We start from the raw sequence: 15,542 nt of genomic DNA on the forward strand, positions 1-15,542 counted from the left end.
CCCGGCCTCCGCGGCCGTGCTGGGAGGGAACGGCGCGCCGAGGCCGCCCTCAGGAGTGACCCAGCGGGAAGCCGGGCCTACCTTCCAGCTTAACCTGCATAAGGCCTGCGAGCCCCGGGTTTAGCTAGCGCTCTGCCTCGGCAGGCCCCGGGCTCCCCACCAAGGTGACACAGGCTGGGGGGCCCGCCCCTGCCAGGGCCCCCGGGTGAGCCAAGGAGGGCTGTGGCCCTTGACAGGCCCTGGGCTTCGTCTTGCATTTCATTCTGGTACCTCTTTTTGCTAAGTTTTTTTGGGGGGTTGTTCTGGCTGGCACCGGTTGTTGTGCTACGGTGCTCTACACTCGTAAAACCTGTGGCTGTGACTTCAGGTCACTTGCCCAGCCTCCCTTGTGCGATTGTGTGGGTGTGACTTTGGGAATAGGGGTTACAGGCAGGTGCGCAACTGTCCTAAACCGCAGGTGGCTCTGGAGTTACTAAGGCAGAGCTAGAGAGGTGCATCTTTTGCACCTTCCTAGCGTTTCTTGCTTGGAATTTGAAAAAGCTTGTGTTCGGGATTGTTAACTTCTGTGCCTAGGCACGACTGACGTAAACTAACAACTGAGGTCCTGAGATTTCAGATGTACAGAGTCTCTGGATGTCTTAGCAGTATCGAAAGTGGTCACAAACGGGACAGTCTCTTTCCTTGCATTGGGAGGTTACGGGTTCAGTGTTTTCATATGCAGGTGCGTAGAAGGAGAGCGTCCATGGGATGAACTGAAAATGAAAGTGGAGGAAGAGGAAAGATCCCAAACTTTACATTTCTATTATGTGTGCTCATTACGTCTTCAGTGAAGAAGACTGAGTGAAAAAAAAGATAAAAAGATAGCTCTATCTGCAGTTTGTTTCATGTATTGTCCCCAAAATTCAGTAGCTTAAATTTTTTTTTTGTCTAGTTCTGTTATTTCTTCTGGAACTGTGATGTTCAGGATCCCAATACTTTATATGGAAGTGTTGCTGGTTAAAGAGGTCATTCATAAATGACCAGACGTTTTCTGTCCTTGCTACATGCTGCCATGCAGTTGGCTGTGCCCAGTATTGATATTTGGGAGACTCTCTAAAGCAGGCGCAAAATGCTCAGAGCAGCGTGTGCTGTCTGGAATGGTACGCTAAAGGCCATTGTATGAATTCCTTGGCCTCTGTTCAACAGGTAAGAATGCATTCTGTATGGATGCTTTTAAAACAGGGCAGCATCCTTGCAAGCATGTCCCTTTTGCACTGCAATAAAGACTCAATACTGTGAAGATGTGATGGAAGCCATCTGGGAAGTTGTGTGTGATTTCTGTTGAAATCTTAATAGCTTTGCTTATCAGATTAAAAAAAAAAACAACCAAATGTAAAAGCTGCGGAAACAGCAGTAATTGATACTTGGGCTATTTTTAATCTTCTCCTTCATCTTCCAAGTAATTGATTACGAATGAAAACAAAAAACCAATCCATATGAGTTCATTCTACAGTATATAAATATATCTCTTTTGATCTGGACAGATCTGGCGACCGATAACTGCAACTTTCTTCTTCCCAGTGGGACCTGGAACAGGATTTCTCTACTTGGTGAATTTGTATTTCTTGTATCAATATTCATCACGATTAGAAACAGGTATGTTATCCATTAAATTGTATGCATGTGGTGAACTCTGCCTGGAGTTGATAGAGACTTACCAGATAGAGCTTCTTTTAGGAATGTTTGTGGCGATGGGGTTGTGGCTGATTCAGACAGAATTGTGAGAGAGATGGCTCACCTCTGTGCCCACTTATGTTGGTCAATGGGAAACTGCTCTGAAAACTGATTTTCTGTGACTGGCTCCTTCCCTTTGGCAGGGAGCCTGTTCATTTAGGATCTGAACTTGATACTTCTTTCAATAGGAGGGCCCGGTGCTTTTCGTTGTTGGATTTCAGGAAATGAGGGAGAGAGACTAAAAGAGGACGTTATATCTGTTTTCTTGTGTCTGATGTCCTTTTACATGGAAGGATGATAGAACATAAGTAATAATGTGTATATCCATCTTGAGAAAATAACAATGTTAGTTTTTCCTTTTTTTAAAAGGTAATGATGCTTACTTGTGTGATTCTATTGGTTATGTTGAATTGAGAGACACCTTGTACAAATGAACTGTACCCCTCTGTCAAATAGAAATGTGAAAAAGTTAAGGAACTATTTGGATTTTCAGTTAGGGGGAAAAATCAGGAGTGGAAGAAAGGAGATCAAATAATGGATCATTTCTCTCAAAAAAGAGATTGTTCTTCAAAACTGGTTTCATTTTGCATTGCACAGTTCGTTGAAACTAAACAAAAATGGTTTCAATTGAAATAAATAATTAAACTAAAGTATTTGCAAAGCTAAGCTCCTCCTGAAAGCCTTTGTGAAATAGAATTTCTGTGTGGTTCTAATGGAGTCTTAGAACTGACAGTGTAAGTGGAAATGCATTGCAAGGTGATGGTTGGGAAGTCCCACAATAGAGATCCCCGGTAAACCTGTCATCCAGAGGGTATTGTGGAATCCCGTTTAAGTCGTAAGAAGACTAGCAGGGAAAGGGAGGAGTGGCGCCAGATTGTATTTGGTTGTTTTCTTAGTGAAGGTAAGTAGTAGTGTAATAGCTAGAAATGGTTCCTCCTTCTCTTTGAGCCTTTCTGCAGTAGATTATGAACACGTGAGAGTACTGACAGTTACAACATTCTACTCTGCAAAGCTATGTGTAGTAAGAGTTCCTGATTAATATATGCAAATTATAAGATATCACAGCTTGTATATATACTTACAAAATGCTCTAGTTGTCTGTGCTGTGACAGAAGTCTCATGGAAGGAAGTCAATTCTTTCAGCAGTAAATTTACATTCCTGATCTGGATTTTGAAACTGGGAAGTCATCTGTGTTGTTGTTTGAATCAATGCATTTCTTTTATATTACAGTCATTTTTCTGGGTATAAATGAAGTTCTTGGTTAGGTCGGTCCTTCCTCTATGAAAAAAGCTTGAATCCTTCTGAAAGTGGGAGGTGTGTAAGTTGCTGATAATATGTTTACAAGTGGAAATCAGCATAGGTCTATGCCTCCTTTTGTCTGTGAAACTGAGGAAGTGAAACTTCTATTTTCAGGGTTGTACGTGGTTTTTGAGCATACGCTGGTGTTGCATGCTAGCTTCAAATTTAGCTGTCAAAAATATCCATATGGTTTTGTACTGTGCTTGTGCTTTCCTAACAAGCTGACCTCTAGCTTCCTGAGGAAAAGGAGATTGATGTGTTTTTGTTTTGTTTCTGTTGGAGAAGAACATCACAAATATCAACAGAGAAGGCAGAATATGCAGAGTTCACTCCCCAGCAGTATGAATGATGAGATTGAGTCTGCAGCTCTTCCCCGATGACTGGATTATAGCCAGGGCCCTACTGAAGGACCCAGTGGGCTAGAGCTCACCTCGCCCCTGTGCTGAGCTGTTTGGCAGTCTGCAGCTCAGTTTTCTTAAGTTGACTTTCTACTGAATATCTAAATAGTTTGTCTAATATTCTTCTCAGTAATCTCCTAGATAACGAGAAGTGAAAAACTTTAAGGGATTAATACTTGCTTTGATTTCTTCCTATTCTGGAGGAATTCCTGTGCTGGAGTTTCTACAGGGTTAGTCAGCTTCCTCTCTTGATTTGTTTCTATTTGCTGTATGGCACCAGTAAGGAGAAAACTCCAGTTTATGTAGTTCTCCAACTTTAAAATTTTCCAAAAGATTTTTTTCAAAGGTTTTTTTTTTCTTGTTGTGTAACTTGCATGGCTGAACTGAAATAATAAACTTAAAATGACTAAAATATCAATTTTATTTTACATAGGCAGAGTTACTCTAGTTATTCTAAAAAGCTAATGCTTAAAAATAGATTTTCTTTCTTTAAATTTCTGGGGACATGTAAAATAGTTGTAGGAAGCCAAATAGTGCTAACATTAAGCAGTGGCCTTCTTTCTCGGCATTTTGGTGTTTAATTTTTAGCATGTAATTCACCTTGTTCATGGTGCACTGTGTTTGTCACTGTGTGGTTTGGGTCTGTTTCAGCAGTATTCTCGCTTTCCTTGCCTGCATGGAGCTATATGAAAGTTGATAGGAGTCTTGCTCAAATGCCAAGGTCCGTGCCAGCCTTTTACCATAGTTTGCAAACTGTGTACCCTCCTTGTCATATATGTTAATTTTTCTGGAGTGTAAAAACTATCGTATCTCTTGAGTCTGACTAGATGATTCAAGGAGGATGCAATTTGCCTAAGTGAGGACTGGTTTTCACATGACTCGATCATTAAACTTGGTGTTTCTGCTTTTGCTGTGCAAGTATATTTCCTTATTGTGTGCTTCTGACTGGCAGCTTCTTATGAAGGATGGGGTCCAACTCCATTTTGAAATCTCATGAAGTTAAAATCACTTATCTCCAGAATTTGTGTTCTTTGAGTGGAGCTGCTGTGTGAGTACTTAATACAATAGGCTGAATGTCTTACTTTTTTTGGTCCTATATGTTGTTCTATTATAAGGCCTTTTAAAATAATAATAAAAAAACCCGTAAACCACAGATTGCATGTAGGGCAACTGTTATTAAGCTTTTCTTAGATGCCTAAAAGTAAAAAAAGTCTTAATTTCTTATCAAGATTTCAGTACCTTTCCTAACAATTCTTTTTATTTGCAGGAGCTTTTGATGGAAAGCCAGCAGATTACATGTTCATGCTTCTGTTTAATTGGATCTGCATTGTTGTATCCTTCTGCTCATTATCAAACTTTTAGAGTATTTTGGTTCTTCTGTTTCTGCCTAAAATACGTTCAAAGACCAAGTTTTAGCAACGTGCTGGTCAGGAATCTCACGAAGCTCAGCAAAGGGAAGTGCGGAGTCCTGCCCCTGGGGAGGAACAGCCTCAGGCACCAGGTCAGGCTGGGGACTGACAGTCTGCAAAGCATCTTGGCAGAAAAGGCCCTGGGCGTCCTGCTGGACACCAAGTTGACCATGAGCCAGCCATGAGCCTTTGTGGCAAAGGTGGCCACCAGCCTCCTGGGCTACATTAGGCAGAGCATTGCCAGCAGGTTGAGGGACGCGATTACTCCTCTCTGCTCAGCCCTCGTGAGACATATGGGGGGCTGCATCGAGCTCTGGGCTCCCAAGTACAAGAGAGACATGGACATACTGGAGTGAGTCCAGTGAAAGGTCATGAAGATGATTAAAGGGTTGGAGCATCTGTCACATGAGGAGAGGCTGAGAGAGCTGGGATTGTGCAGCCTGGAGAACAGGAGGCTCAGGGGTGTCTTATCCATGTGGATAAATACCTGATGGGGGAGGGAGTAAAGGAAAGGGAGCCAGAAGAAAGACCCTTTTTACTGTAAGGGCAGTCAAATACTGGCATGGGTTGCCAAGAGATGTTGTGGAACCTCCATCCTTGGAGATGCTGCCGTTGTGTCTGTGCTGTTGCTACCTCCCTGTAGCAATTTGCAGTGGCACAGCATGTGGAAAAAAGGGAGTGGTGACATCAGTGTGAACCACATACAGCCAGGAAAGCTAGTGTGTAGAAATGCTGTTGCCTTTATCAATAGATTAACTATCTCTAGTTGCATTCCACTGTATGGGGGGGATTTGCTATTCCTGCTAGTCCTGTTGAGCCACAGCAGTAACTAGGAGAGCAATGTGGGTTTAGTTATGTTGTTAAGAAAACAATCAGCTTCATTGTGGTTGCAGGCTGTTGGCTGTGAGCTATTAGATGAATCTGATTGTGACTTGAGTTTCAAACTGGTCATTTAAAAGCTTCCAGTTGCTTGTTCCCTGTGTGATGTAAGGAGCAACCTGGATGCATGATCTGGGAAAATACTTGGTGCCATTTTATACACATTCCTGAACTGTTAAAGCATTCTGATCATAGCAAAATTCTTCAGCAATTGTTTCTACTCAGCAGTTACTACAGCAAGTAGATCATTTGGGTTCCAAGGTAGGAGAGGAGTATTAAAAGCCTGCATTGATGCACTTCAAGAAATTATTTATTTTCTATGACTCAGTGGCAATATATTGATTTTTTTTGTTTGTTTGTGATCTGGTATTTCTTTAGTTACAAACCCAACATTTTAGTCTTTAAAAAACTAATGAAAGAATCCAGCTGTTAAACCTGTAACATGCCTTTATGCAAGGACTGATTGAGTTTGTAGTTAGCCAGTTTCATCATGGAGGGAAGGCCAGTGCATCTGTCAGCCCTTGGGGTAACCACTTGAGGTGGTACCTTGAAAGGCTACTGAAAAGCAATTATTGAAACTAAGTGTGTAAGTCACTAGATCATTGGAGGTTTTTCATTTTTTCCAGTGGTTAACTTAATACTACACAAGAACGCTGTTTTAATTTTAAACATTAAAGACCTTTGCATGTGTGTTCAGTGTGTGTGCAGCTTCTTTTTGTTGTTCTAGTCTATCAGGTTTTGCTGCGTTTTTCTTAATGGTGCAATGACAGATAACTGGCTTGGCAATGGACATGCAGGTAAGTGCAGTGCAGTTTCTTAAATAATCTTATGGAGCTACTTAATGACTTTATAGAGAGCATTATTGGCATAACTGCAGAACATAGTTAAGCTAGGCTGGTTTAGTTTGTATCAAAATGGACTGTTGTGTGTGTATTGTTAGTTTTTTAGTTTGGGTTAGGCTCGGCTAACATCACAAGCCTGTATCTGACTCTGCCACTCCTAACCTAGTTAGGGAGTCAAGGAGTGAAAATTGGCTCTTTGTGCAGTCAGGAATTGCTCAGCCTTTTACTAAAATGGACACAAGATGTCACCTATGCACTGTTTCCTCTAATGAATGTGATCTGCATTTTTACTTTTTAATCTAAAAATGATTCTTGGGTTCATTAGTCTTCTCAAATTCAGTGTGCCTTTTACTTGCCAACAGAAGATCTTTTTGGGGACAAACTTTTTAGCAGGGCCTGTTGCAACAGGACAAGGGGGAATGGTTTTAAACCAAAAGAAGGTAGATTTAGACTAGATATAAGGAAGAAATTTTTTACAATGAAGGTGGTCAAACACTGGAACAGGTTGCCCAGAGAGGTGGTAGATGCCCCATCCCTGAAAACATTCAAGGTCAGGTTGGACGGGGCTCTGAGCAACCTGATCTAGTTGAAGATGTCCCTGCCCACAGCAGGGGGATTGGACTAGATGACCTTTAAAGGGTCCAACCCAAACGATTCTATGATTCTATGATTTTTTGTGAAAAATGCAGCTTCAGATCAGAACTGTGAAGTTCAAAATCCTCACAAGAATGATTAAAATAGTGGTCTAAAGAACCAGTTTCAATGAGATAGTTCTTATCCCCCCACATATTAAGGGGGAAAATGAGGGAGTGTTTTTTGGACACAACAGGGTATCAGATAACTGCATGTCTTCAGCCTGCCTCTGCTATTCTCTCCTCATCTTATTCTGTCCCCATCACCCAAAGCCTGCACCAATATCTCTAATATTCTGTACAATATTATCTTAGCATTTATTAGATCACTTATCAGGCTCCCCTGGTAGACAAAAATAGCGATCCTGCATCTGCAATCAGGACTGAGTTCTGTTAAGGGCTGTCCGTAACTTTGCACTTAAACTTTTTTTGCTGTGAGGAAGACGCCACAGATTTCTTCAAAAGCATGCTGAAGTCACCCATATATTGTATGAATTTTAGACTGATTGTGTTGATTTGTATATTTTTAAAAGGTACTTAAAATGGTTTTATATCTGCATACAAAGTACTGCTTAAAAGAGAATCAGTTGTTTGATGTACAAATGTGTTTTTCTTAGAAATAAGGGTTTTTTGCTTGTGTTGAGTGGCTTGCTTGAAAGTGAGAAGATAGAGTAGAATAGCTGGGCCTCTATTCCCGTGTCAAATACTTTCCAAAATTAGATATTACTTTGTTTTTCCAGTAAAATAAAAATGGTTTTAATAAAGACTCTAAGGTGCTTGTGTGACGAGTCAGACTTCTGGTGCACTGTAGGGCTGGGGGAAGACTGGACTGATGCCGATATGCCAGCTTTAACGTGGAACCTGTTAAATAGCAGCACCCCTGAAGGGGTGAGTTTTAACCTCTCTTCCAAACACACGAGCTGGTTTGTAGCATTAAACCAGTTCATGGAAATGTTGCTGGTGCAGGCTCTCTTCAGTTTAGAAATCAGCAGATAGCTCAAATAGTGCTTTATATTTGTTTCACTAGAAATAGTCCAATCAGCCAATATACAGTCACGGTAAGGAGATATGTGAAACAGTCTTATCTCCTGGCATGGAGCACGGATTAACTCCGAGCTCTACCAAGATGGGTTTGCCAAGGCTGGCTGCGGTACTCTGAAACGGTGATGTACTGGTGCACCTTCCCTCTGTGGTGCTCTGAGGGGGACGCAGCTGGCAATTCGATGGAGTTAACACTTCATCTGGTGTATTAGCTTAGCCCCAGATGAGTGTGTTTGGGTTAATGCCCCGGATTGTGAATGGAAATGATTGTGGCACAAATACGTCGCTGATTCTGCTGTAGGTGTGCTACCAAGCAGCTGGGAGCAGAGGAGTTCGCCACAGCTGCTCTTTCACTTGGTGCAAGTTGCAGCCCTTTGCTTTGGTGTGGTCTTGCAAAAGAGAATGACCAAGTAGGTTCTCCTGCTTAGCTTTCTCAATAGCTTTTGAACAGATCCATGACACATGATGGCAAAGATTCTGGTGCAATCTTTAAAGATTTTGCTGATGTATTATGCTTACAAGTCATTTTTGAAGCTTATAGCTCCTGCTGCTTGTTTAAGTTTCTTGGGCTTCTGTGAAAGTGATGGTAACTCTTTGCCCTTTTTTTTTTTTTTTTTTTTTGAAAACATTGCAGTTGCTGATGATTCCACTCATCATGTCAGTACTTTATGTGTGGGCCCAGCTGAACAGAGACATGATTGTGTCATTTTGGTTTGGAACAAGATTTAAGGTATGTCAGACAGGATATTGGAAAGGTTTCTGCCCTGAAGATGCACATGAAGGCGGTGAGGGGCAAATTATAAATATTTTCTCTTATTAAAGATGTCCCATGCTTTCATATAGCTATATACTCCTTGAGGTGCAGCAAAGACAAGTTTCATCATGTTCTTCCATATGGTGTCACTCAGTGTGGCTTTACTGAAAAGATGTCCTGAAAAACTGAAATTCATCGGTCTGAAAAGAGGAAAAAATTCCTGATAAACATTCAGCTGGATAAAAGCTGAATGTAGCAACACCATAGTGACAAAATGTTGATATTTTAAATTGTGCTTTCCTGTGCAACCTCGTCTGTTTCTGCCAGGTCTCGTAGTGAAAACTCTTTTGATCATTATTTCCAGACCTTTTCAAAATTGGAAATATTAGGACTTTGTTTCGGATGTAAGCTTGCTGTGGAACGTAGAGTACAAAAGACACATCTACTTATAATGTTTAAATGAGTATGATTTGTCTAAAAATGTTAGTGGTTGCTCAGTTTGGAGTATCCTACCTTGTTAGGTAGAATCTGCTTAACTTAATATATCAGGATTTGTGTAATGCCTGAAACATGGAGATTATAACCATGCTTATTTGTGCAGTGGGAAGTTGAGCAGGTTTATGTCCTTAACTTACACTTACAACTTCTCTGTCTCCATTGCATTCTTTTTCAGGCCTGTTACCTTCCATGGGTTATTCTGGGATTCAACTACATCATTGGTGGCTCGTACGTATTTACTTATATGGCTAATTTGAAGTTATAAAAGCTTTGACAGCTTAGTGCTGAATTTAGAAGCAATATTAAAATAAGAGGCTTAAAGCTGTATAATGTGACTGATAATGCTTAATGTCACATGATGGTCATTTAAGATAAAATCAAAGAGGAGATGTGCATGTGAGAACTAGAGAATGTAGGTGAGGGGAAAGTAATAAGAATTTGGTTTATTTTCTAGTATATCTATGCATTAGGCCTTTTCCTTACTAAAAGAGTAATGCACAGTAAAGAAAGATGCCATCCCATATGACAAACCATCGTTACTGGTTTTAGAAACAAATTTAGCTTGACTCTGTGTGCTGTTACTACTTTCCCTCACAATCTCGCCCAGCATGATGTTTTTTTCAGTTTGTGAAACAAGGGAAAATGGCAATAACAAGCCCACAGAGTGCCATATTAGCACCTGCTGAATTCATTGGTCTGTCTTGGGTTTCTTTGACTAAACTCCTTGATGCAGAAATCCCCTCTGTGCACGGTCTTTCCCATTGGTGCCCTGCGTTGGCTGGGGCCTCTTGGTGCCGCTGTAACACAATTAGTGACAATAAGAAGTTATGTGGTTGATTTATGAAAGAAGGAGATAATACAGCAAAACCAAATTCCCTTTTCTGGCTGTGCCTCTTACTGACTCATCCGTCACTTGAGAAAACTGCTTGCTGTTAGGTACCTGCTGTTTCTCTGCATGACGGAAGATACTCAAGGACCTCCATTCAGCAGTGTTCTTGCAAAATTGGGAACAAAACAATTCAGTCCAGCAGGAGACAGGTTGTCCAGTGAAAACAGCGGTAACTTCTCAAGCTCCGCAGACTATTATTTTAGACACTAATAGCTGTACGGTCTAATTCCCTGATGTAAACAAGTATTTAATTGCGTTTTCAGTCAGACTGTAGAGAAGGCTTGGAAGGGAGGGTGGAACAGGCTGCTGATGTGTTGGCAGTGAAGGCTGGCCCTTCTAAAGTAGTGGCTGCAAAATGCTGAGGGGAGGGAAATTTTCTGTGGCTCATGGCCCCTGGCAGTGCCCGTGGCAGGTGAACAGTAGTAACTGGCAAAAGATGGTCACTCGTTTATTTTCAGTGAAGACAGCATGTGAAACAATTCTTCTTCTTTTGCCTTGCAGAGTCATCAATGAGCTGATAGGAAATCTGGTTGGACACCTGTATTTCTTCTTAATGTTTAAATATCCGATGGATTTGGGAGGAAGGAATTTTCTGTCCACACCTCAGTTCCTGTAAGCTGCCTTTATTCTTTAGTTCACTGTTTGTTTGGTCCAATTTTCTGTATTGTTCATGAGACATATTTGCTGGGAGGGTGTAAAATACTTTGCTAAATCAACCTTCTTCAGACTATCATATTGACTGTGCTGCTGAGTCATCAGAAATGTTGTTTCTTGTAAATGTGAGAGTTCTTTGTTACCCCTATGGATGGCTTGTGTCCTTTACCCACTCTTAAGAGTGAGAGTAAAAGTCATAGTTCTGCTAGTGAATTGAGCTGTAGTAAAGAGAACTGCCTAACAATTATCAGATGGTATAAGTTTTTTTTTTTTTCCTGTAAATGATCTTTCATCTGTATTTCCATGTATCGTTATAGTAGCTTCCAGTTCAGCAACCTGTAACAATAATAGGAGTCAGCTGCAGACTTGTTCAGGACTATACTACGTATTCTGCTTTGCAATCGGTACCAGTCACCTTGACTGAGACCGCAGGTCTTGGTTTCTGAAGTGCTTTTTCTTGAGATCTGTTCATTGTTTTGGCATTGAAATACTACAATCAGAAGCCAAAGTTTGTAACTTCAGTTGCCCTTGTCCTCATCCTTTTGGGCTGTAAATATTCTTTCTCTACCAAACTTTAGTTAGCAACTCAGTTAACCCTTTTTATAGCATAAACTCTTAATTATAATATGCAAAGTTGTATTACAGCTATGCTTTCTGTAGAAGTTTTAATGAGTAGGGAAGCTTTGTATTCTATTTTTGTGTTTGCAAGCCCTTCTGGTAAACCTAATTTTCCATAAAGATTAGAAGACAAAATGTTTTAAAATGTTTTCCAAGGTAATAACAGCTCTGAAACTTCCATCAGTCTTGTTGGTTATGTGTAATTCTCTTGATTCCTCATATGTGTATTTAATTTTTCTCTATATTTGAGAAGCAGGAACAGAAGTACTGCAAACATCTCTGAAGAGGGATAAATTCTGCCTTTGCACTGTAATGTTTTGTTAAAAAAAGATACTGTGATGAATTACAAGTATCTTTAATATAATAATGAAGAACTTTTTCTATACAGGATCATTTTTCTTGTAGAAAGGAGTCTGGCTTTTATGTCTGGACCTCAAACTTTTGTGGTGAAATTAGCAAGGGATTTGCAGGAGCTTGGTGTAACTATTGTAGAACTGAAATGACTCTGCATTGATGGCATCCCTTGCAAAATGCAGAAGCTGTATTTTAGATCACTCCGTCTATTTAGATGGTAGCCTAAGTTGGATGATAAGGTCTTACAGCTCTGATTTGCTTGAGATTTGATTTCAGACAAGCTAGTTGCTTGAGCCTGTTTCCCTTCGTTTCTTCGGTCCTCAGTTCCTTGGGAATGTTTACTTAGAGAGCAGTGAGATGGTTGGATGCTGTGATGACAGGAGCTTTGTAACTATTGAAGAGAGAGATGCTCAGAAGTTACTTGGATTTTTTTATTATTTCCCCTGAAAAAAGAGAGAGAAGTTAGGGGAATTAAATTTGTATCACAGCATTTATTCTCAACAATGAGACTCCCTTATCATGTGGGCTTTTTTCCCTCTGTTGGGATTATTGTATCTAACCATATGCCAGAGATGGAAGTTCCCCAGAATTCCCATTTCTCAGTGTGCTGAGGGCTTATGTTTGGAAAGAATTCTGTGAAGTACTGCTGTAAAAAGCCAGTTTTATTGCGAAGTCTAGCAGCTAAAAGGAAGTGCATGGAAAAATAGTCTGGCGTTTACCCCCAAAGGTATGGCTGTTTCTCAAACTCTCTCCTTCTCTCCTGGCTTGTCCTAGGTACCGCTGGCTGCCAAATAGGAGAGGAGGAGTGTCGGGGTTTGGTGTCCCACCCGCTAGCATGAGAAGAGCTGCAGAAGATCAGCAAGGTGGTGGAAGACACAACTGGGGCCAAGGTTTCCGGCTAGGTGACCAGTGAAGAACTCCTGCCCCTGGAAAACAGGAACTCTTTGGTTTTAATTGGACATAGGACAGACCCTTCCTGGTGCAGAGCATGCTTAAGAACTGAGCTCTCTGTAGTGCTGTTGGATTTAACTGATTAGAAAGAATGTTTCTGGTTCAAGAGAAAATTTTAAAACTCCAGAAGGGAAAAATGTAGATCTTGCTCCAGGTTAGCCAGTAGTGTCCAATTTGGTTCTGCCATTAAAAAAGCCTTTATACAGTATTGTCTGTCTGTCACAATGGGCATCCATTATGCCATCTTGTTCCATGATGTGATGGAACAAGCTAATGGTGTTCTGTCTCGCCTGGTATGTTAAAAGCTTTGTTGACTGTGGAAAGGTAAGAATCCAGTGTGAGGCAGATGGCTCAAACTAACCCCAAAGTTTAGGAAGCTGACTTTTTCCATAGCTGTGCTTAAGTCCCAGGGTCTTTGGAAACATTATTTAAGTGATATCTCTCTGCTGCATTCATAAAGCAAAATGCAAATGTTTCATTTCCATTATTAAGCTATATTTTGAGGGGAGTTTTTTCTTGCCGTGCAGCATTTGTCCTACCTGCTACAGCATGGGATAGGCAAGACTAAGGATAAGAGGGCTTTCATTTGAAATGGCAATAACAGATATTCACAGAATTGGAATATCTGAACTCTTCATGTTACAAAGCTTGCTCTGTTTAAACTGAAGTTGTATGGCTTGGTTTTTTTCCCCGAGATCTGTGGATTCTTGGCTTCAAGGTTTCTGTTCGATTGCAAAATTGGGTAGCACAAATACTACTTAAATTAGGAAATGTAACAAATCATTGTGGTTAATGTAAAGGGTACTGACTGCAGCATTGTTTGTTAACTGAATCTTCAACTTTCTCTTAAAAGCTTTAAGACATCAAAGAATCAAAGCCGGAAATAAACTTTTCCAGAGTCAAGATAAAATAGAACAGATTGCTTTACTATAAGACTCTCTTGTTGTCAAATAAGAAATTATGTACACTGTTTATTAGTATCTGTACTTTTTTGGTAAAACTTTCTGACGTGGAGAAGGGAATGATTCTGTACAGTAGTTTCCTTGTACTGGGTTTTTGTGGGCAGAGCACAGGGCTAACATCCAGGAAGCTGTAATGCTAGCTTGTTACTGACTCGCCGCATGGACTTGAGCAAACTTATTACTTATCTCAGTTTTCCCAGCTGTAAGGAGGACTCATGCATGTCTCATAGCATTCTTACACGTTAGCTGTTCCCAACTCCCCTAGGTGGGAGCTGCTAGTGAGCAAGGTAAGGCTTAGGTTCACATAAACGACAACATTTAAGCTAGGAACGCAGTTACTCTAAGCTTAACCAAGACTTGTAAGTTGGAATATAGTTGCTCTGTTTTCCTTTTATAGTTGGAGGAAGAAGAGCACTGTCACTAGGATGAGATTCAAGACTGAATTTCCCTTTAGCATTTGTCTGACTTTTTACTGGGTAGGTAGGGCACAGAAGGCTGTTCTGCCCCAACTTAGGTATCTCAGGTATCTATAAGTAGGTGAAGTGAATCTGGGCCAAAACATTTTTATTACTACTTTGTTTCTTCACTAAACCTGGGTTCTGAAGGTTTAAAAACTTGTAAATACTATGTGATGTGAAACTGAGTGGAAAATAAGCAGTTGGACTGGCAGTTTTTAGCTGGCTTGCTTGAAAAAAATGCATGCTCCATTTCTTCACTGCAACTCAATTTTGTTGATCTGGCTTGTGGAAAAATGTAGAAAATTGATAATGATCATATTGTGGGCTTAGATTTTACAGGAACTTGGAGTTCAGAAATCACCTGCCATTTTGTCTATTCAGTGATAAGTTTTAAAGATGCTCTTTTCTCTTTCTTTGTATAAAATGGTAGGTAGAAAAGAGGACTGCAGTGTTGTAAATACTAATCTATTGTTGACTGACAGCTGTTATTTGATGCTAACTTGAAAAGTCTGAGAACCACTGTTTTTATAGGAGTCATGATGCAGCTGGTCTTTTTAGTCATAATAATATCACTGTCTCCAAAGCATTTGTCTTCATTTTGAGTCAGGACCTAACTGTTAAGTAAAGATGCAATAGTTTGTGACTCAGCTAAAACCCTGGCACACTCAAATTGCAGAACATCTTTGTACGGAAGGCCAGAAGGAAGGCTTGGGTGGGAGGAAGGATGGCAAAAGTCGTCCTGGCCCAGTGCACTGTGCTGGGTCTTGCTTTCTAGTGCATCCTCCTTCTATAAATTAAGAGGAAAAGGTTTGCGAGGCAAATAGACTTCTGACAAGTCTTGATTAGCTTTTGAAGGGCTTCAAGTCAATTTACTTTGGTTTATGGAAGATTCACTTCAGAATTCTGTATTACGAGCTCAGTTTTTCTCTCACTTGTCCCGAAGCACTATTTGTCCTCCAGCGTATGCTGACAATGGCAGTCTCTTGTTAAATGAGTACCTCCTTTCTTATTTTGTACAGGTAATTTCCCTTTTTGTAATCAATTTTTGTTGGCGAAGTTTTAAATTAAAGTTTGAATCTCTGTTACTGTCTCTGTTTCACTAAATCATATTTCAGCTTAAGACAAGCCTTGTGATCTGCACGTCTCCGGGGAATGTCTGACAGCTGCACTGTTGACACCACCTCCTGCTG

At 40.6% G+C, this 15,542-nt stretch overlaps 1 protein-coding gene across 1 annotated transcript; it reads left to right on the top strand.

The window, feature by feature from the left end:
• Positions 1-1,523: 1,523 nt before the first annotated feature.
• Positions 1,524-13,425, top strand: DERL1 (derlin 1; the record flags this gene model as incomplete). The annotated part of the gene is made up of 7 exons (XM_009574680.1): positions 1,524-1,635; positions 4,679-4,743; positions 6,470-6,496; positions 8,849-8,944; positions 9,642-9,694; positions 10,857-10,967; positions 12,756-13,425. Coding segments are annotated over 7 exons (603 nt in total), but the record flags the coding sequence as incomplete, so codon positions are not given.
• Between the last annotated feature and the right edge of the window lie 2,117 nt (positions 13,426-15,542).

Source organism: Fulmarus glacialis, unplaced genomic scaffold (genome assembly GCF_000690835.1).
Source record: "Fulmarus glacialis isolate BGI_N327 unplaced genomic scaffold, ASM69083v1 scaffold9223, whole genome shotgun sequence".
Classification (NCBI taxonomy): domain Eukaryota; kingdom Metazoa; phylum Chordata; class Aves; order Procellariiformes; family Procellariidae; genus Fulmarus; species Fulmarus glacialis.